The 26936-nt window shown below is 35.1% G+C and overlaps 1 protein-coding gene and 1 long non-coding RNA gene across 5 annotated transcripts in view; both read right to left on the reverse strand.

The window, feature by feature from the left end:
* The window catches only part of LOC130544508 (uncharacterized), a 39326-nt gene extending 34481 nt beyond the window's left edge, over positions 1 to 4845 (reverse strand). The window contains exon 1 of one of the 2 annotated variants that reach the window (XR_008960832.1): positions 636 to 4845. This is a non-coding gene — a long non-coding RNA (uncharacterized LOC130544508). The remainder of the gene's footprint in view (positions 1 to 635) is intronic. The other variant, XR_008960833.1, reaches the window with a different exon arrangement.
* Positions 4846 to 10384: 5539 nt separating this feature from the next.
* Positions 10385 to 26936, reverse strand: part of MON2 (MON2 homolog, regulator of endosome-to-Golgi trafficking) — a 97678-nt gene continuing 81126 nt past the window's right edge. For all 3 annotated transcript variants that reach the window (XM_026500123.4, XM_026500122.4, XM_026500124.4), the window contains 5 exons: positions 24020 to 24080; positions 22680 to 22803; positions 19319 to 19526; positions 16889 to 16971; positions 10385 to 11165 (listed from right to left, as the gene is read on the reverse strand). In XM_026500123.4, the coding sequence (XP_026355908.2) occupies positions 11002 to 11165; positions 16889 to 16971; positions 19319 to 19526; positions 22680 to 22803; positions 24020 to 24080 (640 nt within the window). In that variant the 3' untranslated portion in view covers positions 10385 to 11001. The remainder of the gene's footprint in view (positions 11166 to 16888; positions 16972 to 19318; positions 19527 to 22679; positions 22804 to 24019; positions 24081 to 26936) is intronic.

Here is a 26936-nt window from a genome sequence, read left to right on the forward strand (position 1 = left end):
CCGGGCCAGGCGCCTGGGCCCCCGCCGCCGCCACGCTCCCTGCACCCGGCGCCGGGCCGGCTCTCCGCTCGGGCGAACGCCTCGGGCGCTTCCCGCAGAGGAGGACACCCGCTCCCGCACCGTGATAAGAAACCTAATCACAGCCCGGAAGTCCCGAGGCCACCCGTTCCCCAGCACCCTTAGGGGAAATCCCGTACACCTCTACAGGAGGCGAGAATAAAACAAAAGCCCCATAAAACTGAAACCAAGCCGGGCGGCGGGCCGGGTGGCAGCGGCGGTAGGTCGGTGCGCGCGAGGACACACGGCCCGTCTCGCGCTCTGCTGCTCCTGTGCGTCCGGACGAACCATAGAGATCACTTAAGGAGGCTCGCGCGCTACTCCCCACCACGTGACCGCCCCGCCAGGCCGCCCCCCGCGCCGCCATCTTACATCCGGGACAGAGGCGGCGTCCCGTTTCCCCGCCTTGGCAAGTTTCGACGTGTCACTAGAAATCAGCCCCCAAAAGGGGGACCCCAATTCCACGTCACCAAAGTGCTGAGGCCATGAGCCGTGCCCCCCCAAGTGAGCTTAACGGGGTAAAGTGGAGCCCCTAACTTCTCCCGGTCTTTGCCCGCAAAGAAAATGGCGGCACTTACCGCCGTCTAAGTGGACACGTTGTACTCTGGCCAGAGTTCAAAGTTTCCGGCACCTCCTTTCCTATCCCGCAAGGACACGGCCATTTGCGCTCCACCCTGCGGGTACCCACTGTGCTGCATTTCGCAGAAAACCGGCGGGAAAGCTGCTGCACAGCTCGCTTTAATGCGCAGGCTCCTGGGACTTCTGGGTGGGTTGTCTTTTTTTTTTTTTTAAAGGCCAAGTTTGGGAGAAGGCCTCCTGCCTTGATCCTTATTTGCTGTTGGTCCAGGGAAGTTACTTTTTGCCTCACATACAGAGATTTCTGTAAGAAGTTAACAAATCATCTTAAAGATGAAGTAAGCAGAGTTTGCCCTATGTAATACAGAACGTCCGGTTAAATTCGAATTTCAGGCAAACAAATTTAAGTAATTGTTAGTGTTTGTACTTTAAAAAAATTATTTGGAATTCAAATTCACCTGGGCGTCATTTATTTTTATCTGTTAAATCTGGTAACCCTGTTAGTCATCACGCTTCTGCAAATACAGACTACACGTAACAAAAGTAAGGAATGGAGGAATTGAAGACTGTGTTCAGACGTGGGACTGACTTCTGCGCAGTTTGGTCCTTTAATGGTGGCAACAGGTCTAAGGTCCAGACTCTAAAATACGATAACAGTGCATAAAGGACGTTCGTGTATAATTTCTTTTTTAAAGAGTAAGATTCCCCCCCCCCCAAAACCACAGTATAATTTTGAATAAAAGTTTCTTACGACCAAGAGTCTCCTTGCAAAGTAAAGATTACGTAACACTGTCTTTTCGTTTCTGTTCTGTATAGTATTAGTGATGGGACACAATTTCCCTAACAAGTTTTCAAATTACAAGCCCTACCTGACATAATTCGAAATAAGTTACATTTGTGTGTAATATGCAAATTCAAAAAATAGAATACACCTGATTGTCCACTAACAGAGCTCAATGTTAACGCTTATTGTAAGCATTTTAAAGCAACTACTAAAGGTAGCTTCCCTGGGATGTCACTGTGAAATATTTCCAATTAATAAAATTTATTTCTGAATTTTATGTGTGCATTTCTGTATATGTGTTTGGTTTTGTGTGTATATAGAACACACCTGCAATTAAATGCGTTACTTGACAAAAGCAGAAATTTGACTATGCATCACGATGCTTACCAGAAGGTCTGCAGAAACTTTACTAATAGTTTCATTATGATTCGTACCACCCTGTCCCGATAAACAATGATTGGGCTGCCATGGCATCACCCTCCACTTTTCATTCAGTGCACACTGGACCCCATTATCCTACATTCACAGCGAGTGTCATCTGTCATAATAGTACATATTTTCAAATTCAAATTTTCAGTTGTTTGGTCTATAGTATACAGATACATTAGAGCAATGAAGTTTCCAACTAAATTTAGTCGCTATACTACTTCAGCTGCACCCAATTCTTTTCCACAATTAAACTGTTTTTGACAGTGCTGATACCAATGTACTCATCCAGATATGGCATACTCTTATCAACAATCTTTGCTCCAGCCATAATATACAGAATCTTAGGCTTTCCCAGTGTGACTGCACTCAACTTACCAATCCTTCATCATGATCACACAGCAGGAAAATTGCAGCAGTTTTTACCTCCGCTTTCCCTGCTCTATATTCCTTCGACTCTATCCTGCTTATAACTGCAAGTTTATCTTCCTTAGTTTCATAATTTACTCCCAAAAATAATCACTCCAAGCTCCTGCCATCTGAAATCTAGTCTGCTTGGCTCTCAAAAGAATTTCATCAATGGGCCTCAGTCCCCTATAGTCAACCTTGTTCCACACAACACACTGAAAATGTACCTCATATTTCACAGTACGCCTTGCTTACATTGTTTTTACCTGAAATACCATCCAAGATCCTTTGGACCCATGCAAAAATCTACCCACCCATCAAGGCCCATTGAAAATCCTATCTCTACCATCAAGCCGGTTCATTTTTTTAAAACTGGTTTTTGTTTTGAATACTAGCAGCAAGAATACCCTAAGCCACGATGGCTAGGCCAAGGTTCCCTACTTTGTGATCCCATAGATCTCTGTAGTTGTCTTTCACAGTACTTTGCACACTTGTTAAAGATCTGTATTTCCTTCAAAACTAAATTCCATGAGAACAGAGACTAATAGAATGCCTAACAAATAATGGAAACTAAAATATCAAGGACACGAGTACTTTATATAGTCTTGTATTATTTTATGTATATGGTTTCCTCAAGTAGCTATAAGTACCTAAGAGCTCCTAGTGACCTGTGCATATAGAAAGGACAGTTATGAGCATACAGTAGTTCGTAATAAACACACAGTGGTTGTCCAATAAGAGGTAAAAAAGCGGTCTTGTGAGAAGGTTTTCTGCTCGGGTCTTGGATGACGTGTATCAAAAGTGTATTTTATTTGCGTAACATCAACCTAGGTGCTAGGGACAGTGCTTTACAACACTCCTTTTTAAATCCTAATAAACATCTCTTATGAGTTAAACACTACTATTAAATCCAATTTACAGATGAGAAAACCAAAACAGATTAATTAACTTCCCTGAGGTCACACAGAGCTGGGATTTGAACTTAGAAAATCTGACCCCCGACTCAGGGCTCGTCGTCACTACGCTACTGCTTAAAATATAACCTCTTAAAACAAACTACAAATCAGTCAGATATTTTAAACTGTCCTGGACCAATAACAAAAACCCAACACAGCTCTGGAGGTCACAGCCATTAGACAAATCTTGTTTTACAGTACTTGAAGTTCTTTGTTATGTCCGAATGCCTATTCATAGAAATAACCGTCCGAAGAGTATTTTAGACTTATTTTAGTAAGCCTTGAACTTTAACGGAGAAAATTTTTTTAAGATGTGAAACTAGCATGCTGTAGTAGGAAAAAAACTGCTTTTGAAGCAACACATGCTAATGCACAGACTAACTGTGTGACTCTAGGCAAGTCACTTCAGCCTTTATGCAATATTAGCCTCACTAAATTAAAAATAAATAGGAATGCTTATAAAACAAAATACCTGATTAAAAGGGCATAATCCACATGAGGATTGTTTTTTACTTGACCTAGAATTTTTATACGAAGTTCTAAATCTACTTTCTTTCCAAACAGCTGAGAGATACTTCATAATGTTCTTCTGATTGTATATTCTTTTAATTTTTATTTTACATATTAATAGTTTCAACAAAGCTCTCAAAACACGTCCCTACTCTTCCATTTTGTAAAAGTTCTTCCAACTTGACTATATATATAAACCATCCTAAACATATTTGAATCATTACTTATGAAGTCTTTAACCAGAGCCAATTATGTGGGTTGTCTCTAACGTGTTGAACCTTATGGGGATGAGAAAGCAAACAAAATATATTAAAGAAAAAAATGAATAATTTATCAGATCTGAAAGCAAATTGTCAAAGTGGTTATGATTTTAAGTTACACTGAGAAAACCAGTAGTGCTGGAACATAATTAAAAACCTAGAATCGTGCTGAGTGATAACTGTAAAGCAAATTAAAAATCTATGTAATCACAGCTATAACTATGCAGTTTTTGTGAAAAATCTATCCTAGGCCACAAAGAAAACTTGGGTTTGAGGCCAAGAGACTTTCATGATTATAATATATAACTGATACATCTCAACAACATAAAAATTGTAAGGAGAAAGTGTAACAACAGCAGTATTACTTTCAAGAACTGTGTTGGGAGCTAAAAAAGAATCTCACAAAATTAGATAAATATATCCAGTCTGACATAAACACCATATGGTAACTGCCTAAGAGACAGGAGTTATATGTTATGTGTTAAAATTATGACACAGAGGTAGTAAAAGCTGGAAAGCAAATGTAATTTGCACAGTTGGGTCTGAAGCCTAATATTCTATTTTATTTTTCTAGATAAAAAGAATAAGATTGCCAGAAAGAATGAGTTCTCAACATTTGCTACAACATGGACGGCACTGGAGGAGATAATGCTTAGTGAAATAAGTCAAACAGAGAAAGACAACTATCATATGATTTCTCTCATCTATGGAACATAAGAACTAGAATGATCAGTAGGGGAAGAAAGGGATAAAGAAAGGGGGGGTAATCAGAAGGGGGAATGAAACATGAGAGACTATGGACTATGAGAAACAAACTGAGGGCTACAGAGGGGAGGGGGGTGGGGGAATGGGATAGACCGGTGATGGGTAGTAAGGAGGGCACATATTGCATGGTGCACTGGGTGTTATACACAACTAATGAATCATCGAGCCTTACATCGAAAACCGGGGATGTACTGTATGGTGACTAACATAATATAATAAAAAATCATTAAAAAAAAATAAAATAAAAAAATAAAAAATAAAAAATAAAAAAAAAAATAAAAAGAATAAGATTGCAATGTTACAGCTTTGGAATTTTTTCCCATCTAGTAAAACTTCATAGAAAGAAGGAGTTGTTATTATATTGCAATAGTTTCTCAAATAATGGCACAGTTTAGCAGCTCTTCTCTGGTTGCATTCCTTACTGAATGTTAGTTTAAAATAAAACTTAATATAGCAACATTTGCAGCAACCGAAAATGGTCTCAGAATTCAAAGGTAAAAAAATTATTTTTTTCTTACCTGAGGGCCTAGATTCAATCCTATGGTGTAATTAGGAACATTTCAACTGACCTCTGTGTCACTGTAAGCACGAAGCACAGGGACACCAAATACACTCTAGAAAGACTTAGAGATGTGTACCGTAACACTGTAACTCTTCTCCAAAAAATACTGTTTTGCAACAGAAAATTAGAAACAGCTGAAATATATGGGCAATATACTGCCTCAAATCCTTCTGAAAGTAGGTGGTATAAATATTATAAATAAGTAATATTTAGATAACATAAAGCTAATAGTTCAAAGCACTTGCCTCTAAAAACAAAGGAACCCCCCCTCCAAAAAAGACAAAATAATTTTTAAAACCTCACTTAAACAGATTTTAAAGACTCTCTTTCAGAAAAGTGGTATAAATCTCTATCTATATAACAGAAAAGACATGACTGTTCCAAGTTTAGCTGCTGAATTCATCGTATTTATAGCAATCCCATTTGTAAGCATCCTGGCTGCTGAATCCTGTGGTTTCAGAAAGATAGCAGAAGCTACAGTCATTACTTGAACTTGTTCAGCTACTCTGAAATGGCACGGGGACTTCACCTTGGCAAAAAAGCAACAGTGGCCAAAGCAGAAGGTACTTCCAGAATCTCATTTAATAAAAAAGGCAGCTGGCATTGGTCCTACCACTAATAGCTGCGCTTCTTTTTGAACAAAGTATAGGTAAAATTAAAGGAAGAGCTGGAACAGAAGAGGCAAAAAATAAAAGAGGAACGGAAAGGAGAAAAAACTAGGGGAAAGTATAAAAAAAGAAGATGGTAAGGCAAACAGAATTTTTTTAAAAGGAGTGAAGGCAAAGGAAAGAAAGGATGTGTGAGAAAAATATATGGTCAAAGTTCTCAAGATAGAGTAATAAATTTATCAAAAACTTGAATAGTTAACCTAACAATGTCATTAGGAAATCATATCTAAATTCAAACTATGTGTTATTTTTCTCCAAAGAATTAGTAACTCATTAAATATCATATCTGTTTTAGAGATTAAATAATAGAGGCTTTGAAAAGTTCACATTTTTAAAGTTATGATTAACTGGGGTTTTTTGTTATTGTTTTTTATTTTTAAGTAAATTCCATGCCCAACATGGGGCTCAAACTCAGGACCCCAAGATCAAGAGTCGCATGCTCAACTGAGCCAGCCAAGTACAGATGCCTAAAGTTAAAGAGGGAGAGCCTCCACTCCTCATTGCCTCACAACAAGTCTATTCCTAAGTGTTTTTATTAGCAAAAGGACTCGCCGTGAGCTCCTTTAAAGAGAGCCAACACTAGGGCACCTGGGTAGCTCAGTCGGTTAGGCAGCTGACTCTTGATTTTGGCTCAGGTTGTGATCTCAAGGTTGTGGGTTAAGCCCCATGTCGGGCTCCCACTCAGTGCAGAGTCTACTTGAGATTCTCTCTCTCTCCCTCAGTCCCCGCTCACGCATGCTCTCTCTCCCTCTAAATGGATATATAAAAACCTATAAAGAGAGCGAACACTGCCAGGGTATTCAAAATTAAGTGCTTGATTTATAAGAAATCAGTATTTACCTAAGTTCTTTGAAGTAGTTTTTAAATAAATCAAGATACGAAGACATTATACCTTTCTTTCCCAATCTTCAAAAACTTTTCAAATTGAAAGCACTACTCTACTTGCCAGATACAAAAATTTTAATTCAAGTGATTCTTAGTACTAAACAGTACTAAAAACTATTTTCCCATAATACAAAAGTCAGTAACACCCCATGTGGTATGAACACCTGTTATCATCAATAGTAATTTAAAAAACAACCAAAAAAATAAAATCCACTCTAACATATACCCGAGCAACACTAAGTACAATAAAATGTGGTAGTTTATACAAGATCAGCACATCTGCCATAATGTCAAACCTAATCTATAGAAATCTAAAGGACATATTAGGCTGCTGGCAATGCTTTCATGAGACTAGTTTTGTTCATACTGTGGCAGTGTTCGATTTAAAAAAAAAAACAGTAATTCACAATATTCTTGGCCTGGACATTAATTCTGTGGCTTCTAAATCTCCACTATTAAATTATATAGCAATCACAGGTAGGTGGGTTCCTGAAAGTATTCTGCCGGACCACACAGACTCCACCTATAGCAGTCTCTTGAGAATTTGGCTGCTCATCTGAATCAGACTACATTTGGGAAGACTATTTATATTGGATTATATAATAACGGAACTGTTCTTCAGTAACACGAGTGTAACAGTGACAATCTCATTAATATTTCCGAGTGGTTTCTACACTATGCTGCTTCACCCTTTTTTTTTTAAGCAATCTCTACACTCAATGCATGGCTTGAACTCACAATCCTGAGTCAGAGTCATATGCTCTACTGACTGAGCCAGCCAGGTACCCCACACTCTCAGTTTCTTAACTGACCCTTTGGCTTTATGGTTACCTGGGGCTACTGGTACCAAATTGTGACAAGGAGCAAAATACTCTACGATTACAGTGAGAAAAGACAACCTAGTTGCTGTTACTGGCTTGTTACAGAATTAATTTAAATGAGTGTTATTCTTCAGAATAAAATACATATATAAATTGTTCATCTCTTCCTTCTGGGGCTAAATATTAACAAGGAATATAGCAAGAGTTCAATTAATACCTACATGGGGGAAAACAGGCAATAAACAACATAGCTGGGGCACCTGGGTAGCGCAGTCCTATAAGCATCTCTTGACTGCCACTCGGGTCACGACCTCAGGGTTGTGAGATCGAGCGTGCCCAGTGCAGAGCCTGCTTAAGATTCTCTCTCTCTCTCTGCCCCTTCTCACCCCTCCTCACATGCCCTCTCTCTAAAAAAATAAGTAAAAACGCTTAAAAAAAAAAGAAACAACATAGCTGTTAATATCATAAAATTAAAAATGAAAGCAAGTGAAAAGTGGTTTCCTCCAAGCCAGGCTTTTATGAATTTTCTTTTTCTTTTGGCTTCTACAGGCTCCTAATAAATAAATGTTACTCACAAAAGTATACAGTAAAACTAACAAAACTTGAACACTAGTTATCAAGAAATACTAAATGAGACACTACAAAATTACCTATTTGTTTTTCCTTTTTGGCAGTGGTAGCATTATAGGAAAATAAAAAGTAAGCTGTTCAAGTTGGAAATTAGTTTGTTTCCTTTATAATGGAAAAAAGGTCAGAAAAGGATTATAATCCAATGCTGGAATATACCTGTTGTCTGGCAATCTATTTAAGATAGGCACTGTCAGTGACAAAAAATGATCATGTGAGGCTTAAAACTCACTGTATTTAGTATATGCATTCCAGAGAACATTCTTACTAATGGTTCAACGACGAGTCATAGTCTCAGTTGCGCTGTAAAGTGATTTTAGCATTAGAAACTTCCTTTTTTATAATCTCTTAGCATCTAGTAATCTTATACAGCTCAGTTCCCCTAGTCACTAGAGAATCCATTTCATATTAACAAAATAAGGGCACTGTGTTAACCTCTCCAGGGATCAGGATATTTTAGAAAATGCAGCCTAAGAGGAATGTTTGACTCAAGGGAATTACTGGTAGTGACTCCTGGGGGTGGGGGGTGGCAAGAGATATTCTGGGAGGAAAAATCTGTCAAATTATATCACCACGAGGGCAGCCCACTTTGCTTGTCACTAAGACTGGCACTGATTACCATATTATACGGTATTAACACGTTTATGCTTTGATCTGTAGGGAATGGTCCTGATACTGAAAGCTAATATGATATTAGCTAAAGTTACTCAATTTATACAAATGTATGCTATATACCTTTGACTCATGTTTAAGTTTCAATGGAGAATAATTTTTATAATTGCAACTGATCCATTATTTCAAGAATAAACATTTTCACTTCATGTAAATTCACGGCAGTATTTTTAACATGTTACTTAACTGTCACACTACCCTTGTTATTATTCTATTTCACTAGTCTGTCAGTGATATACAAATTTTTCTAATCCCCAACTTAACATATCCAAATATAGGAAATAAACTAAATACACAGCTTGAATTTTTTTTTTTTTTGGAACTTTCAGGAAAATGCTGAAGACAGAATCTAGGAAATGCCGTATTTTACCTTAATTTTAGGTGAAATTATGAAATAGAAATTCATTAGTTCGCATAAATAAAAATAATATCCCCTCCCAAAAAGACCTTAAATGTTTACAGATAATAGTGCAAATTAAATAATTACACAATTACAATAGCCTCAAAATTGTATCTCACCTATTACTCAGTTCTAGTATCTTCTCCTAGTTTTGTAATTATTTGAGAGGCTGAAATGTATAAATTCTATTAAAATCAAAGGACTTCCAGCACACTAACATAATACTGAAACCATTATGATTTCTTAATCATGGTTTTAAACATCTTTGCATCTTCACATGTTTATGAAAATTCCAGAAAAATATGATAATACCATAATCCATTAAATAAAAAATACAGTGAGTTAGGCTAGTTTTTTAAGAAACAATTAAGTTAATGTACTCAAGAGCATTTTTCTTCTTCACTAAGAGAGGAAAGTGAAACAAAATTAGCAATTTACTCCATGACAGAAAGTTTACTGTACTTCTAAATGCTTCACTATCTCCAAAAATACACTTCTCATTGTTTTAGAATACACACACATTTTATATTTATGGGTTAGCATAGTTATTTTTCTTCTTGAGAAGACATTACAAAATGAAACACTGAGATGAATGAAAACTTCACAGGCAAAATTTAGGAAATCTGGAATCATCTTGCCTGGGTCATAATTCAAAGACAGTGATAAATGCTTCATCAGTGGGGGAAAAATCAGTAGAAATATAATACGAAAAGTCTTTTAAATCAGACACCAAATATAAAAACAGACAGACTTATGTGAAAGCTGGGAAAGATATTTAAAGAAATGAGGTATGATGGAGTCAGAGCGCTACAATATATCCCAATGTATTAAGCTAATAACCTATACTTCAAAGTTGCAAAATCAGCAAATCATCAACTATTTGCTGCTATGTTCACATGACCCTTCTGGTCAGATGTTCAATAGTCACTAGTAAAAACATTTAAAATAAGCACTGAGATAACTGCATGATCATATGGTGAGCCGCTTAAGAAGGCAAATTATAAGTAAAATGTAAGCAAACAATTTTGTATTAATAATAAATACAGCTTCAAGCATTTAACATTATCAATATTTTAAAAATTTAAATAATAAATGCAACTATTTTATACAGAACTGTACCATTTATTATACACACAAGTTTATCAGTTCCCTTTGTTTACAAAGGCTGGTTATAGATAATATGGAATGTTACAGTACCATCTTGCATAAAATTTTAGTACACTTTTGTACTTGAAAAAGGGTGCAAAAACACCAGCCTAATAAATCTGACTGAATGAAATATCTTTTCTTTCTTCTTAAAAAGTACATCATTAACACATACACCACAAACTGTACATAAGCTCACTTTTAAATCACCGATTGAAGATAAAGTAGCAGGTATGTTGTAGTATTAACTCTCTCTCCATCAGTTTAACTTACTAGAGGCTTCCACTGCTACTCATTCAGGAGCCTCTGTTGACATGTAAGCTTGTAAGATGAATTACTGAACTCAGGTAAGTACAATTTAGAGAAGGCCAACAACAGCTGCCAAGAATTATTTGTAGTAAGAAGTGTCCTCAGAGAAGACTCACTGAGGATCAAATATTCTGTGGATATCTTTCTTCTTTAAAATTACTGTAGCTGGTCAAGATTCTCCATTTTGAACTTTGGATGCTGGTGGCTGCATGAAATCCTTAAAAGGAACTAATGCCTCTTTCAGCGCAGAGCAGACTTCTGCGGAGGAGCAGGTGATGCACTCTACTAAAGTTGGGTATAAAGCAATCACTTGGGCCCATGTACTTCCATCAACTGTAATTAAAAAGTATAAAATCTCAAAAACGTGTGGGTTTAAATAGCACAGATTATCCAACTAACATAAACAATCCTTTAAATACAAGGCAAAGAAAAAAAAAATCCCCAAATACAGAGATTCCACAAGCTTGTACCCTTTTCTTTTTTTAATCTTCAGAAGATTTCCTACAATACTTAATAAGGTATGAGGGAAAACATATGGTCAGTGTGCAGACCTATCAATACCAAGAAATTTGATAAAGTCCATTTCAAATGATACTTCAATTTGTGAAGGCCCTAGAAGCTGACAAAGGAAACCTGAATTCAAACTTTTGTCATTTTCAGTGTTAAGTGCCAGACAATGTAGTATATATTTCAAAAACAATTAGAAAACAAATCAATTTCTTATGCAGTTGTATGCTAAAAACATAAATATTTAAATGATTTTCCCAGTAACATCCTTGATACTCATTTTAGTCTCAAGTGACCACACAGATCCATTCTTCTCTTGTACTGCTTCCTAATCTTTAATGCATATCACTACATTTAAACTTCAGTGGGGAGGTGGGGGGACATGTCTGTGTTCCTCACCACTATCACTGACAACTAGTATAGTTGAATGCTATTTGGTGAATGGCTAGAAGTGTTATATCCCAACTAATTTATAAGTTCCTTATACTCTAAGACCGCATATTATATTTCTATTTTCCTGGAAGTATTGTGCATATTCCTGAGAGTACAATATGGAATAAAACCAGCTGACAGATTTTCGTCAGATAGTACTTGTATATGACGCTTTGTGGAGTAAGTCTCAAATCTAGGAGGCAGCACAGTATAAAACAAAGACTACTGTATTCTGCATAAGGAACTTTAATTCTATCTTTCACTCCAATTTCTCTTTATCTCAACTTCTGTTGAAGAATAAAGGAATGAACTTCTCAAACTAGCATTCTTCAAGATACTTCTTATAAAAAAATAATGTTCAGGTAAGTTTGACACACGTTATATATATTATCTTCCTTTTTGGGGAGTCATAATTCACATGAATTTATTAAAAACCTGCAGTAAAAGAAGAGATTTAACTTCATCTAATTCAGGGCTTCCAAAATTGATTTGGTTATGGAACTTTTTTATATTCCGTATCTACTGACATCACTCATCATCATTAATAATCATTGCTTAGTACTGATCTTGGGAAATGCTGACCTGTTCGTGTAATCCCTACTTCACCCAAACAGGGGCTTCCTCAGAGTGGGAGTAGGGCTGATGGGAGGTAGGGCATATCAAGCCAGAGCTGTTTTTATGTGTTTTATAAGTTGGGAATCCATATCAGATTTCATTTGTAAAAAGAATTGTGCTGCCTGACATAAAACAAACAGTCTAAGAAGTTTTAAATAGTCTGCTCCAGCTGGTGTCTGTGAAACTTTCCACTAATCATTTGACAAAAGATTGTACAGAGAGCATTCTAGAAAAATGGCAGAGTAGGAAGTACTAGGAATCTGTCTACTCATCGAGACAACAATTGCATTGGCAGAATCTGCAACTGTTTTAGAACTCTGGAGTCTACTGAAGGCTCGCAACTTCCTGAGGTAGATTTGGACAGTATATTGTGATTAATTTTGGTCAATCTCAGGTCTTAGCACAGTAGCAGCTCCCATCCCTCACTCCTAGCCATGTGGTTGGCAGATGTGCACGTGTTCCTGGAGCAGCTAGCACACAGCTTGCAGAAGGCCATAGTGGGCAAAAAGGACCCTATCCTCCAAATATCAGGGATCTGCACTCTGATCAATGCTTCTGATCACAGAGGTGCAGATAAAGAGGCTTCAACAACAACAAAAAAACAAATCCCTCAATTCAAAAAATGTGCAAAGAGCTTGAATAGACATTTCTCCAAAGGAGATATACAAATGGCCAATAATACACAAGAAAAGATACTCAACATCACTAACCATGAGGGAAATGCAAATCAACACTACAATGCGACCCACCTCCTACTCATTAAAATGGCTACTATCAACAAAATCGAAGACAAAAAACCAAAAAAACCCAAGTATTCATGAAGATGTGGAGAAATTAGAATTTCGTTCATTCATGGTGGGAATGTAAAATGGTACAGTCACAGTGGAAAATAATATAGTGGTTCCTCAAAAATACAAAATATAGGGGCGCTTGGGTGGCTCAGATAGGTAAGCATCTGCCTTCGGCTCAGGTCATGATCTCCAGATCTTGAATTCGAGCCCCATGCTGGGCTCCCAGCTCAGCAGGCAGTCTGCTTCTCCCTCTCCCTCTGCCTCTTCCCCTGCTTGTGCTCTCTCTGTCTCTCTCCCAAATGAATAAATAAAATCTTTAAAAATTAAAAAAATTAAAAAAATTTAAAAATTAAAAAAAAATAAAAAATAGAATTACCATATGATCCAGCAATTCTACTTCTGGGTATATATTCAAAAGAACTGAAAGCAGGGTCTTAAAGAGATTTCTGTACACACATGTTCACAGCAGCATTATTCACAATAGCTAAAATGTGGAATCAACCCAAGTGTTTACCAATGGATGAATGGATAAGGAAAATATGAGATACACACACACACACACACACACACACACACACACACACACACACACACTGGAATATTATTCAGTCTTAAAAAGGCAATTCTCCAACATGCTATAATATGAACGAACCATGATTACATTATACTAAGTGAAAAAAGCCAGTCACAAAAAGACAAATGCTGTATGATTCAAATTATATGGGATATTCAGAGTAGTCAAAATCATAGTGATAGAAAATAGAATGGTGGTTGCCAGAAGCTGGAGACATGGGGAATAAGAAGTTATTGTTTAATAAGCGTAGAGTTCCAGTTACAAGACGAAAAGAGTTATGGAGATGGATGGTATTGATGGCAGTACACTATTACGAATGTATTTAATACCACTGAACTGTACACTTAAAAATGGCTGATTATAAATTTTTATGTGTATTTTACCATAAAAAAAAGGAAAAAGGGGGAAAAAAGCTTGCACAGATTGAAACCTATCTAGATTGCCCCAGATGGAGAGTCAACTGACAAAATTAATTCTTGGTTTATTACAGGAAAATACAAAAATACATTGTTTAAGATCACATCTTAAACTCAGGGGAAGTTACTCAAATTTCTTAAAATATTTTTTAAAAACCCACTATAGATCTTGGTGGACATCTTGGACTACCTATCAAAAAGGAATGAAAAAGCTATATACATTGATATGGAAGAATCTCCATAAAATATGAAGTGGAAAAAAACAGAGTATTCAGAACAGTAGATATAGTACGGGTCTATTATGTATATTCATTTAGATTTAAAACTGGGGGTATACTGGAGTATGTATTTTGTATTTACGTAATAAACTTACAGAAAGATCCACAAACTAATAAAAAAGGTTGCCTATGGTGAGTTAAGAACTACGCAGATCTAAAAGAGGGTAAAGATGATCTTAAAACTTTTCCCTGTATGCCTTTTTATGTTTTTGAATATTTGAACCATGTGAAAGGTTACTACTTATCAAATTTTAAAGTGAAGATAAAATAAAACAATAAAAATAAAATTCCCTCAAATTAAAAATAAGTCCATCAAATGCCATCTCTCCCCCTAGAAAACCCTAAAACAAATGACAAATGTCCTAAACAAGTGTTTGGTATACATTGGTTCCAAACCTTGTTCCTGTCCTCCTGAATTAATTTTGGACTGGCTATGAGCAATCCAACATATTTCCACTGAAGAGGCCTGGCTTTTTCTCAGTCACCTTCTTTTTTTCTGTTTCTTAACGAAGCTTATCACAGCTTCCTAATATGTTACAATATCATCATTATTTACAGTTACATTTAAATTTCACTTCATATGTCCAGAGCCACATTTCAAACTCTCTTAGACAATTTTTAAAAATAAGTTAAATCATCTACCCTTACCGCACTGCCCTATTCAGGGCCCACTGGCTATGGATGGATGGATGGATGGATGGATGGATGGAAGGAAGGAAGGAAAGAAAGAAAGAAAGAAAGAAAGAGAAAGAGAGAAAGAAAAAAGATTAAAAAGTTAAGTTTTCCTTCCCTTTTCTTCCTTTATACAAATTCTGCTTAAATTCTTGACAGCTGTAAAAATCCAACAAAATAATGCAAGCACTATGCATTGAAATACACTGGTTATATTTAATATAACTATAGCAATAACATGGGAATTGGAGAATTTCCTGTTTAAGTCTTAAATATATTTTTAAGAATCCAATTCTATCCTACAATCTAATAAAGATTTTACTGGTCACTAGGAAGTTAATGCATGGTTTCCCTCTCTGAAATATCAACCAGAACATTTTTTAAGAGAACCCTAATTTGAACTTGATGGGATGAAGTCAGAATATTGCTCCCACAATTTTCTTACAAACTCTACACCTCCCTTTGGATTGAATAAATATAAATCTATTTGCTCCTTAAGGTTTGGCATAATACTCACCCTTTCTAGGCCAAAGCACCAATGGGTAAATTTTGAAAACAGAAAAATATGTATTTACTTTTATTATATAATAACTGCCAGGAACAAATATCCTATGACTCATTTATTAGGCATTTATTAGGAACCTCCTTCTTGGGTATTAAAAGTAATGCTGCTTAAAGTGCCAGTCTGCAAAGGTGCTTGGGCCAGAATATAAATCAGCCACACTTCTTTCTTTAACAAAGGCTTGTTGTATAAAAAATGTCCACTGAACCACTGTGTGCAGTGACACAATTACCTCATGTTCTGGTGCCAGCTCTCTATCCCATCCTCGAACAAACCACTTTGCGTTGCAATGCAGAGGATTCAAGATAGAACAAAACATGGCCCAAAAAGCCTCTCAAGAGGTTTACAAGTTAAGGGAACAGAGTCATGTGTGTATGTAACTATGATACATGTAGAGTGCTTTAAGGAAAAAGTACACATAAAACAGCTACGAGTTCAATGAAAAATCACTCACCATTAAGGATTAAAAACAGGGCTTAAAAGTGGAGTGACATTTGAGCTAGGTAGACGTAGGCAGGAGAATGAAATAAGCAAAAGGTTGGGAATACTTGGGTAGACTGAGAATTTTAGTTTGGTGGGAAAATAGGATACATGATATCTAGTGGCAATAAACCATAAATCTAATGGGGTCTGACAGGAGTACTCTTTGCATGTGGCAGCTAATGGTAAATGAAAAATTTTTGTTTTACAAAGATGGGAAAATGAATGATCAAAGCTTCACTTCTGGAAAAATCATTTCTGGCAATAAGGTAAAGAATGGACAGAAGAGGAATGAGTTACAGAAAGGGGAAACAAATGAGGTAAAGCCATAAATGATTCAAAGTTGTACAGTTCATACTTATACTGTAATTCAGTACACACGTAGGATGGAAGCCTATACCTACCCAAAAACTCAGTGATGTTCTGCATTAAAAATCTATGAACTATGAATTATCCATGTAACATCCTGAATTCAGACCAACTTAGTTAAAAGAAAAAAAAAAAACCAAACTGTTACTTAACATGAAGAACCTAAAACATTACAAATTAATTTTACTTAATTGACATCCCAATGGACCTGATTCTTTGCTGTCATAAGGACTGGAAAAAAGAAAGCCTAATAGCTGTTATGTTCCTAAAATTCAGTTAACTTAATAATAATAGAAAAGTACATCAGAAATAGAACATAAATGCTATGAGTTTAGAATAACTGAGTTTCTAAGCACTTACCATTCTCAGGCTGAGTTTTCTTAAGTGAATCAATGAGAGTACTGACTGCTTTTAAAACAAATATGATTTCTGTCACTTGTTGCCTAAAAAAGAGATGGGAAATTATTTCCATCAGGATTTTAAGATACGCCATGTGTGTTTTTTATGGTTTATACAAGTAGATATACATACTTTGGAAAAATACTGGACACAAAACAATGCAAAGTTAATGTTAGTTTTAAATTCTTATAAAAGAAAAATTATTTTATTAATATGTACTTCAGTGTGCAAATAAGATTTATTGTTATTCTTACATAAGTTATCAATTTCAAAATGGGGGCATCTATTCAGGCAAATCCGAATTTATTTGTAAGATATTTCACATAACTATTTAAATTTAAGACATTTTATACATGCTTTTAAAGCTTCTCTACAAGTAGTTTTTTTTTTCTTCTTAACTAATTAGTGCTAAAAGGGATTTGCCAAAGTTTAAGTGGAAATAAAGACTACTACTACCTCCTGGCATATATTTTATCATGCTGTTAAAAGGACATTTAAAATTACAATAGTACAGGGATGCCTGGGTGGCACAGTTGGTTAAGCATCAAACACTTGGTTTCAGCTCATTGTGATCTCAGGGTCATGAGGTCAAGCCCCGTGTTAGGCTTTAAGCTTTTTTAAATAATCTTTTTTTAAAAATTACAATAGTACTGGGGTGGGGAAAAAAACTACAATAGTACTTATTTAACTTTCTAATACAACCAAAGATACATGCTCAAAATTAATCCTAAAGCAGGACTATTTGGAGACATTAGCAATGAAGAATGAACTTGGGAATAAAGGGTCAACAAGAGAAGCTTGATTCCCTTCTTTCTCCCTACACAGCCTCCTCAGGCCTGATATGAATCTGTGTTTTCATTCTACAAAAAAGATTCTTCTAATCCTATGACAGAGTATATTTCAAGTCTCCCTTTTTAAGCATAGAAGAATGTTATTGTGTTGTGATGTAGTTTAGAAAATAATGTAATGATACTGAGTCACAGGATGATACAATACTTTTATAGGACAACTATAAATAAGACTCGATTTAAAAGCAATAAACACTAAAAAACAAAACAAAAAAAAAACAAGAAAAAATTGCTTTCTGAAATCAAATAATGTTACAATCTAATAAATAAAAAATATTCCAAGCAAAGCAACTTCATTACTGCTTTTTCAAGTATACTTCAGAGATCTATTTTGATAAATCAATTTTCAATTATGCCCATAACCAAATTACCAACACCTGTCTTTGGAACCTTTTCATATATAAATCTGAATATGAGAAGGTATAATTTATGTTTTAGAAATTCAAAATACAGTGGGTCCCAAAAATAGAAATATAAATGACTAATAAGCATTGATAATTAAAAAAACAACAGCAAACTACTATGTAACTACATTTCATTCATCAAATTTTAAAAAGATAAATCATAAACTGGCAAATAATTTTAAAATACTAAAAACTGAGGAAAAGGACATTTATATGCTCCTAGGAGAATGTAAATTGGTAGAAGTCTCTGGTAGGCAATCTGTAATACACATCAAAAGCTTTTAAAATGTCTTTATCTTCTGACAAGTCAATTCTCACTCCAAAAATTTATTCTAAGTAAATAAGAATGTACACAAAGATTTAGGGCTGGTGATTTACCTCTCTAATACTACCTGATATGAGATGGAACCCATAATGAATTTCGTAACTTTCCTGACTTTGACAACTTCGTCTTCCAATTTTATTTTGTTTCATTTGTTTTGCCTTCAACTCTAATTCCCAGATTAAAAAATAGATTGGTGACATAACCCTAATTTATGAAAGCATTTTTTTTTTGAATTCTGATTTCTACCCCAACTCTGATTAGCCTTGGCTTAGCAGAAAGGCCTAGAGTCCATTCTACTGACACAGCTTGGCTAAATGGGAAGCAAATTAGTTTAGGAACAAGGGCTTAATTAAGCAAATCAGATGAAAAGAAGATCGAAGGCATGGCTAGCTGACTTACAGAGAAATCTAAAAATAACTATAAAACAAACTAGGAAGTTCCTAGAGTATGATTTATCTATTATTTTCTCTCAAGAGAGATTCACACTCATGTGGTCATACAGATCACATGTCCTTATCCAGAAATCCTAGAAGACATATTTTAGAATTCAAAATTTTCTTTTAAATCCAAAAAGGAAATTTGGTACATATATATTACTTAACCACCATGAGGAGACTGAACGAGCAACCCATAATAAAACACACTAATATATCTGCAGCAAAACTTATGAATATTTACACTGTATAATATAAATAAAATTATTAACAGCTTCAGGTTACATTCAGATCACTTATAAACAACTTGGTGCTCAGAGCTTTTATTAGTAGTAGTAAGTATGATAACATTTCCTTCGTCTATAAAATAAAATCTATACCTTGGAAGAGGGCATTTACCACTTAATCTTTCATCCTCTATATAGCGATGAAGCACATCTTGAGATCTCTTTAAGAGCACTGAGAGTGCCATTCGTGAGATGTAGCCTTCTTGAGGTGTTGTGACTTTATTACTGAAGGAAAACTGGAGCAATGTTTCAAAACACATTTTAGAAAACTCCTCTCTCAAACGAATATCAATCTCTGCTTCTGTAAAATTAACAATTATTGATGGTTAACATAAGGTTAAATTAATAACCTTAATGGTAACAAATCTTAGCCAACTAGAAACAGAAGGAAATCCTTCAATTGATGAAAGGCATCTATGAAAAACTTACAGCTAACAGCATATACATTTTCCCCCTTGCAAGATCAAAAACAAGGCAAGACGGTCCACTCTTACCACTTCTACATAATATTTCTTCGTATCTTTGTCTTTCTATACCCTTTGACAGCACTATAAAATAGTTCTCAATAGTTTTCCACAAGGTCAAACTTGCGATATTCATTCTCTCTCTCCTCTCTCTCTCTCTCTTTCTTTCTTCCTTCCTCTTGGCAACATCTTTCCCAGAGCCAGACCTCTGTTCTTGCGTGGACTAGCTGCTCTCTAGACCTGCTGTCCAGCTATATCCTTGAACTAGTCTTTGCCACACCCTCAGAATTATTTTTATTCTCTCTTGTTCTATACCCCACTTCCTACATCCATGCCTTCTGTTTCTTTGGTTTACTCCTTTGTTCTCATGAAGCACATTCTGGAGTACCTGAGAAAGACTGAAGAGGAAATAAAATTTTTCAGAACTTGCATTTCTGAAAATGTCATTACTTCACTGTGGTATTCAAAGAGTGGTACCTAGCAGCACCGGCACCACCAGAGAACTCGTTAGCAATGCAAATTTTCATATCCCACCCCAGACCTACTGCATCAGAAGCTCAGACTACGGCCCAGCAATAGCTTGCCCTTGGAGATGATTATAATGCATGTGACATTTGAGAATTACCATTCTACACTTAAATTCTGACAACAGTGGGCCTACGTATGAAACTCCATGTTAAAAATCCTTTCCGATTGCAACTCTGAAACCACTGCATCCACGTCTTTTAGCATCCAATCCTGCTACTGAGAAGTCTAGTATCATCTTGACAAAATTCTTTTGTGTTGGCCTTTTTTCTTTTCTTTCTGAAATCTTACAGAATCTTCTCTTTAGCCCAAGTACTCTGAAATTTCATCACAACATGAAATTTGTGGATCTCTTGTGGATCTTTTTTCGTTCATTGTTCTGGTTACCGTGTGACCGTTTTTAATCTGGAGACTGATTTCTTCAGTTTATGTCTTTGATAATTTCCTCTTTTAGCTTTACTCTATATTTCCTCTTTCTGGAAGACCTATTGTCAGATGTTAGACTTCATTTTCTTTCTTTCTTCTCATATTGCCCACTTTTTTGTCTCTCTCTGCTTTCGGGGTTATTTCATTTTCTTGCAACCCTTCACTGGACTTGTTATTTCAGTGCTCACATTTTTAGTTTCTATGAGCTCTTTCTTGTACTGATTGATCCTTCTTAATAGCATTTTCTGTTTCATGGATGTAAAATCTTTTATCTCTTTGAACATCCTAATTATAATTATGCTTTTTGGGGGCAGAATGTTTCTGTGGCCCTGAATTTACATTTCCTCTGAGTTTCTTTTACTCCCTCTTCATTTGTTTTGGTTTTTCTCTTTCGTGTTGGAAGATTTTCCCTGAAAGCTTTGGCTATCAGGTCATACTTAAGAGTGGTGGACCAAAATGATCACTGGAACCTAAGTCTTTATAGGGTGGTCCAGTTTAGCACAGAAGGCTTTCTATATGTATGTTTAAAAAAGCCCTCCAAGTTCAAACGGAGAAGTCTGTGTCCTATGGCAAAGCCACTGGAAGAGTGTCCACGTACCTTCCTTGTCTTGGTATATTTAATACTATAAATGGCAAGAAGTATCATCAGAAACTGCTTGAAAAAGTATACATGGCAACTCAGTAGTCCTTATTCAGCTTAAAATATTTACATTTGATTATAAATATTGTTTGTAAGATGTTTTTATAAAAGTGTATCTAGAAATTTTTATATACTCTTAATAATAAAAAGTTGACTGTATTAATATAAGTAGGATTTAATTTTTTTCCTGAGATTTTCATGTTCATTCAATCTGCACTTTATCAGATCACTTTTATCACTTCTCTGGGCTGGGAAAAAGAACTGTGGTTTGTGAAGTAAGCAGTAGGAGAGACATCTAGTGGCCAAACTGTGCACATTTAAATGCTCTTTAAAGTGTTTAGCACAGTTTAGCAGAAGTTAGTCATGGCTCTGGTAAATTCGGGGGCTTAAGGACGTGCATGGCACAAATTTAAAATTTTTTAATCATCTCAGACAAAAATCATGTTATGATACCACACAATTACATTTATCAACTGAGCACAGGTTTAGAAAAAGAGAAATAGCAAAAACCAATTTAAGTATTACCTCCTAATAAGGTAGGATGATAAAATGAAAAGAAGCATGGAGTTCTTTTTTTTTTTTTAAAGATTTTATTTATTTATGTGACAGAGAGACAGCCAGAGAGAGAGGGAACACAGCAGGGGGAGTGGGAGAGGAAGAAGCAGGCTCACACCAGAGGAGCCCGATGTGGGACTCGATCCCGGTACGCCAGGATCACGCCCTGAGCCGAAGGCAGACGCTTTAACGACTGCGCTACCCAGGCGCCCTAAAGCATGGAGTTCTTTTTAAGGATGAATTTGGCTTCCAGCCTTTAGATTATGGATAATTTTTCCAACCTTTCTAAACCCATTTCCCTTCTGCAATATGGTGGAAACTATCCTCCTAAAAATGTTGTGAGGAAAGCGGTAACATCCTACCGTAATACCCTGCATATAAGTAAGCATTTACTAAATTTAGTTCCATTAACAAATGTTAAGCCATATATTTGTTTTAATTGACTAACTGTAATTTATAACTCTGAGCAATTGATATTAATATCTTCATTTCACAGATGACAAAACTAAGACTCAAAGAAGTCAGCCAACTGCTAGGTGGCAGAATATATACTCATTACTTCCTAATAATCCATGACTTCACAAAATTGTTAACTTGTGTCAGCCAACAGTGACTTAGGCAGATTTCCTAAGTGCTCTGCAATTTAATTCATAACACATAGTTCACAGAATATTCACATTTTCCCCTCATAAAACTTAATGTTCTATCACATTCTTAAAATTTACCTTACTATTCTCCAGTTTACATTTTACTACAATCACAGGACTAATAAACATTTCTATAATCAGCTTCTTCCAAAGTACTTCAATACTAACATTTTTAATAAATCATTAAAATAACATACCTGTAAATGAAGATGACTGAGAGTGTATTGAGCCCTTATTAAGCATAGTCATTATCTGACCAACAAATTCCTTAGGAATAAAATTGGCATAAGGTAGTATCTCAGTGCTGATAAGCTGAACAACCTAAAACAAAAGAGCCAAACTCAAATGCATTTTTTTCCTTGAAAAAGACCAACTCAAATGACAATTTCCAGAGTAAAATCTAAATCTTATTTTAAAAGAAAATCAATTAAAGAATCTTCCTTAATAAAGTACATAAATATTTTAATGTTAACATACAGGGTGAGTACACTATTTCCTTCATCTGTCTTAGTAATAATAATAATAAATTTATTTTATTTTTTTAATAATAATAAACTACAAAATAGTCAATACTATAAACTGTTTACCATGCAACCATTTTAATAAATGTTGATCTTATATGAAACAAAGCCATGTTAGAATATCCAAAACAGAATTAAGAACAAAAGTTAAATCACATTTTTATAACCATAAACAACAAGCCAAAAGAGAAAGTAAAGTTATATTCATTTTTGCTAAACAGCTCATTTCTAATATATAATGTGTTATTTCGCCCTTTGAAGAAAAAGAAGAAAAATTTACAGGAGTTTTAAAACACTAATGGACAAAAGGCAGTATTTTATATGTATATGATGCATATACTTTTCATGTACACTTTAAAGTAGTTTACTTATTTGATTTACTTAAAAGATCCTTTACCCACTTAAAGGAAAATCATCAAAACACCCCCCCCAACAAAAACCCCATAACCAAAAAACTACTTCTCTAAACTCCAGTTACAATCAAAAACATATATCCTTTAAAAAACACTCATTATGTGCCTCCAGAGTTCTAGAGGCTCTTCCTACAGCTGGTTAAAAACAAAAATCTAGGGCGCCTGGCTGGCTCAGTCGGAAGACTATGCGACACTTTCAGGGTCACGAGTTCAAGCCCCACGTTGGGCATAGAGCCTACTTAAAAAAAAAAAAAAATCTAAACAACTTATTGTTAGTTTGAACCACAAACACGTGGTTTGCCAAACTATAGAGCAAACTCTCAAATACATGCTCAATAACCAATAGATTTTACTTAATCAACTGCTTTTTAAAATTATTAAATGGACACAACTGAGTATTTAGACACAAAGCTAACAAATATAAGGAAATCATGTCAGTGCTTTCAAAACTAACCTTCAGTCTTTGTGAGAGTTTTACTGCTTTTAGGTTCAATCTTAAACCTATTACTTTACTTTTTCTCTTGGCAATTTTATAGTTTCAACATTTCTACTACTTGGTTTGCACAAATGGTTATGGGAAAATGTTTTAAATAGTTTCCTCACCTCAACATCAATACTTTCATTTCTTTGAAATTCTTGAATAGAGAGATTATCTGGAGGTATGCTAAAAACAAAACAAAACAAACATAAACAAATAAAATACTTGATTTTTAAAAGGTAAGGTGCACCTGGGTGGCTCAGTGGTTAAGCGTCTGCCTTCACCTCAGGTCATGATCCCAGGGTCCTGGGATCGAGCCCCGCATCTGGCTCCCTGCTCAGTGGGAAACCTGCTTCTCCCTCTCCCACTCCCCCTGCTTGTGTTCCCTCTCTTGCTGTGTCTCTGTCTATCAAATAAATAAAATCTTAAAAAAAAAATTTTTAAATTTAAAAAAAAAGGTAAAATGTCCCCTGAAAATAAACAGTATTCAAACGACAAAAAGTATTTTCTCATCCAGGTTGGAGATTACCATTTATTTAAAAGAACAGTATTTTTAATTAAAGTTATTAGTATAAGTGACTACACCAATTACAAGCGTGAACTTCTAGCCACAAAAATGCTTGGTCCAATCTTGACCTAAATAAAATCTGTAAAACTAAATTCCTTTCAGTACTAATGAATGAAAAAACAATAAAAAGTGAGGATGTTACTATCACCTGCAGTAACAACAAAAATTACCACTGTGATGATACCTGAATTCACTTATATTGCCAGTGACTTAAGAATGTCTTGGTTATCTGCTGAACTATTCACTCAGAGACTGCCCATTAATCACTAATTTATAATAAACACAATATATTAAAGATCTTTACAATAAAAGAGAGAACATCTGAAAAAAAAAAAGTAGAAAATTGTTCCAGCACTATCAGTAGAAATCAACATTCTGAGAGAACCAAGGTAAATTCTAAACCGTGTGACTCTTAATAAGAATGAGTCTTAAACTTACAAAACACTGAATGAACTACTTAAAAACAGCTGAGAATCAGATGTTAATGATTATTACAATAATAACAGCTAAAATTACAGAGCCGGCCAACGTACTAAGAGCTTTATTTGTATTACCCTATGAGATTGCACAGTTACTATTGACAGAGACTGTCAATATTGCAGGTAGAAATGGGCCATATAAGATCCTTAATTCTCTAAGACTGAGGTTAGTAAGTTAGTGATTTTCTAAAAATTATGTTTACAAATCTTTATTTGAAAAAAAGAGCCTTCAAGCTGACTTAAAGTATTATTTGTATTTTCTGTCAGTTCTCTCTGCATGGTACATTTAAAAAATGTATTGAGATACAATTTCATATACCATAAAATCACCTTTTAAAGTATATAATTCAGTGTTTTTTAGTATATTCACAAAGCTGTGCCACTTCTAATTCTAGAATATTTTCATCACTCATGAAAGACATTCTGTACTTTCAGCAGTCACTCCTCATTGTCTCCTCCTCCCACCCGTGGCCATTAATCTACTTTGTCTCTATGCATTTGCCTATTCTGCATATACTATATAAATGAGATCATACAATATATGGCCTTTTGTGTCTGGGTTCTTTCACTTAGCGTAACATCTTCACGATTCATCTATATTGTAGCATGAATGCATCAGTATTTTATCCCTTTTTATGGCTGAATATTCCTTCTATGGACATACCACATTTAATTTATCCACTCGACAGCTGATAAACATTTGGAGTGTTTTTATTTTTTAGCTATTATGAAAAAATACTGCTATGAACATTAGTGAACAAGGTTCTGTGTGAATATGTTTCACCTGATTTCTTTTGGGTATTACTTAGTGATTTTAAATTTAAGGTCCACTGACCATTAACTGTATGAATTCTCACTAGCCCAAGTGTATTCTACAGGATAAATACCATGTTTCAGTACTCTAAGGATGACTGAATTCCTAATAAACCTCAAGTGTCTACCAGATGACAGTATTTATGTTTTTCATCTTTAATCATGTTTTTTCTTCTTCTCATTTAAAGTATTTACTTATCACAGTCCTCGATAATGTCCAAAGCCTTTGTTTTCTTCTAGCTAATTTTGGTTTTATTTGTATTTCTTTGTTATTATACTGCCTTGACAAAACAGCTTAAGACCAAAAGAAAAGCTAAGAAATATCAGAGAAAGGCATGATTATTCACAGTCTTAGAGTATATATATTAATTAAGTTAAAGGATTCATAAACGTTCCAACATTAAATATACTCAAATATTAGTATTATCTAAAAACCTAAGTCTTGTTACTCCAAGCAACATTCTGAAACACCACCTTACTGTTCAAATACTAGTGATGGACTTCAGTTATAGAACAAGTATATATGTGACATAAAATAAAATTTTGTGATTTCCAAAGTAATCAATTATTTGAAAAACAAAAAACAAAGCCTTCTCATGAAACTAAAAATATGCATCATTTTTAAGTTCTCTTCGTGAGCACTGCATTTTTAACTTCAACTGACCAATGAAAGCTTTCAATCTGAGCCTTAAAATATTTTTGGACTATGAAATAAAAACTAAACTGGCTTTATTCATATTAGCTGTTTTCACATTGATGAAAAATTTAAGTCAAAATATATAAACTAGTGGACTTTTACAACTAATCAATTCATTTCATCTTATAATTAAGAAAAAAATGATGTCTACTGAAGGGAAACAACCAGTTCAAGGTCAACAGAAAGTAGGTGGCAGAATCCAAAGTAGGTCATGGGTCTCCTGATTCTCAAAATAGGGTAGCAGAAGGCTTAAATCTGTAACTAGAATAATCACAACTTAGAATGCTGATTCTGTGTTACTGACAGCAGAATTTAGTACCTTTATTATTTTCTAGCCATTATAAGCAATTCCAAATTTAGAAGTAAATTTCTACTCCCAGTAATTTAGAGTTTGGGTCTTTAAAATTCTGGTTTAAAATATGGCCGATTCATGGGAAAGGATACAGATAACATCACTTTCTCTTAAAGAAAAGAAATAACAATAA

This window comes from Ursus arctos, unplaced genomic scaffold (assembly GCF_023065955.2).
Source record: "Ursus arctos isolate Adak ecotype North America unplaced genomic scaffold, UrsArc2.0 scaffold_21, whole genome shotgun sequence".
Taxonomy (NCBI): domain Eukaryota; kingdom Metazoa; phylum Chordata; class Mammalia; order Carnivora; family Ursidae; genus Ursus; species Ursus arctos.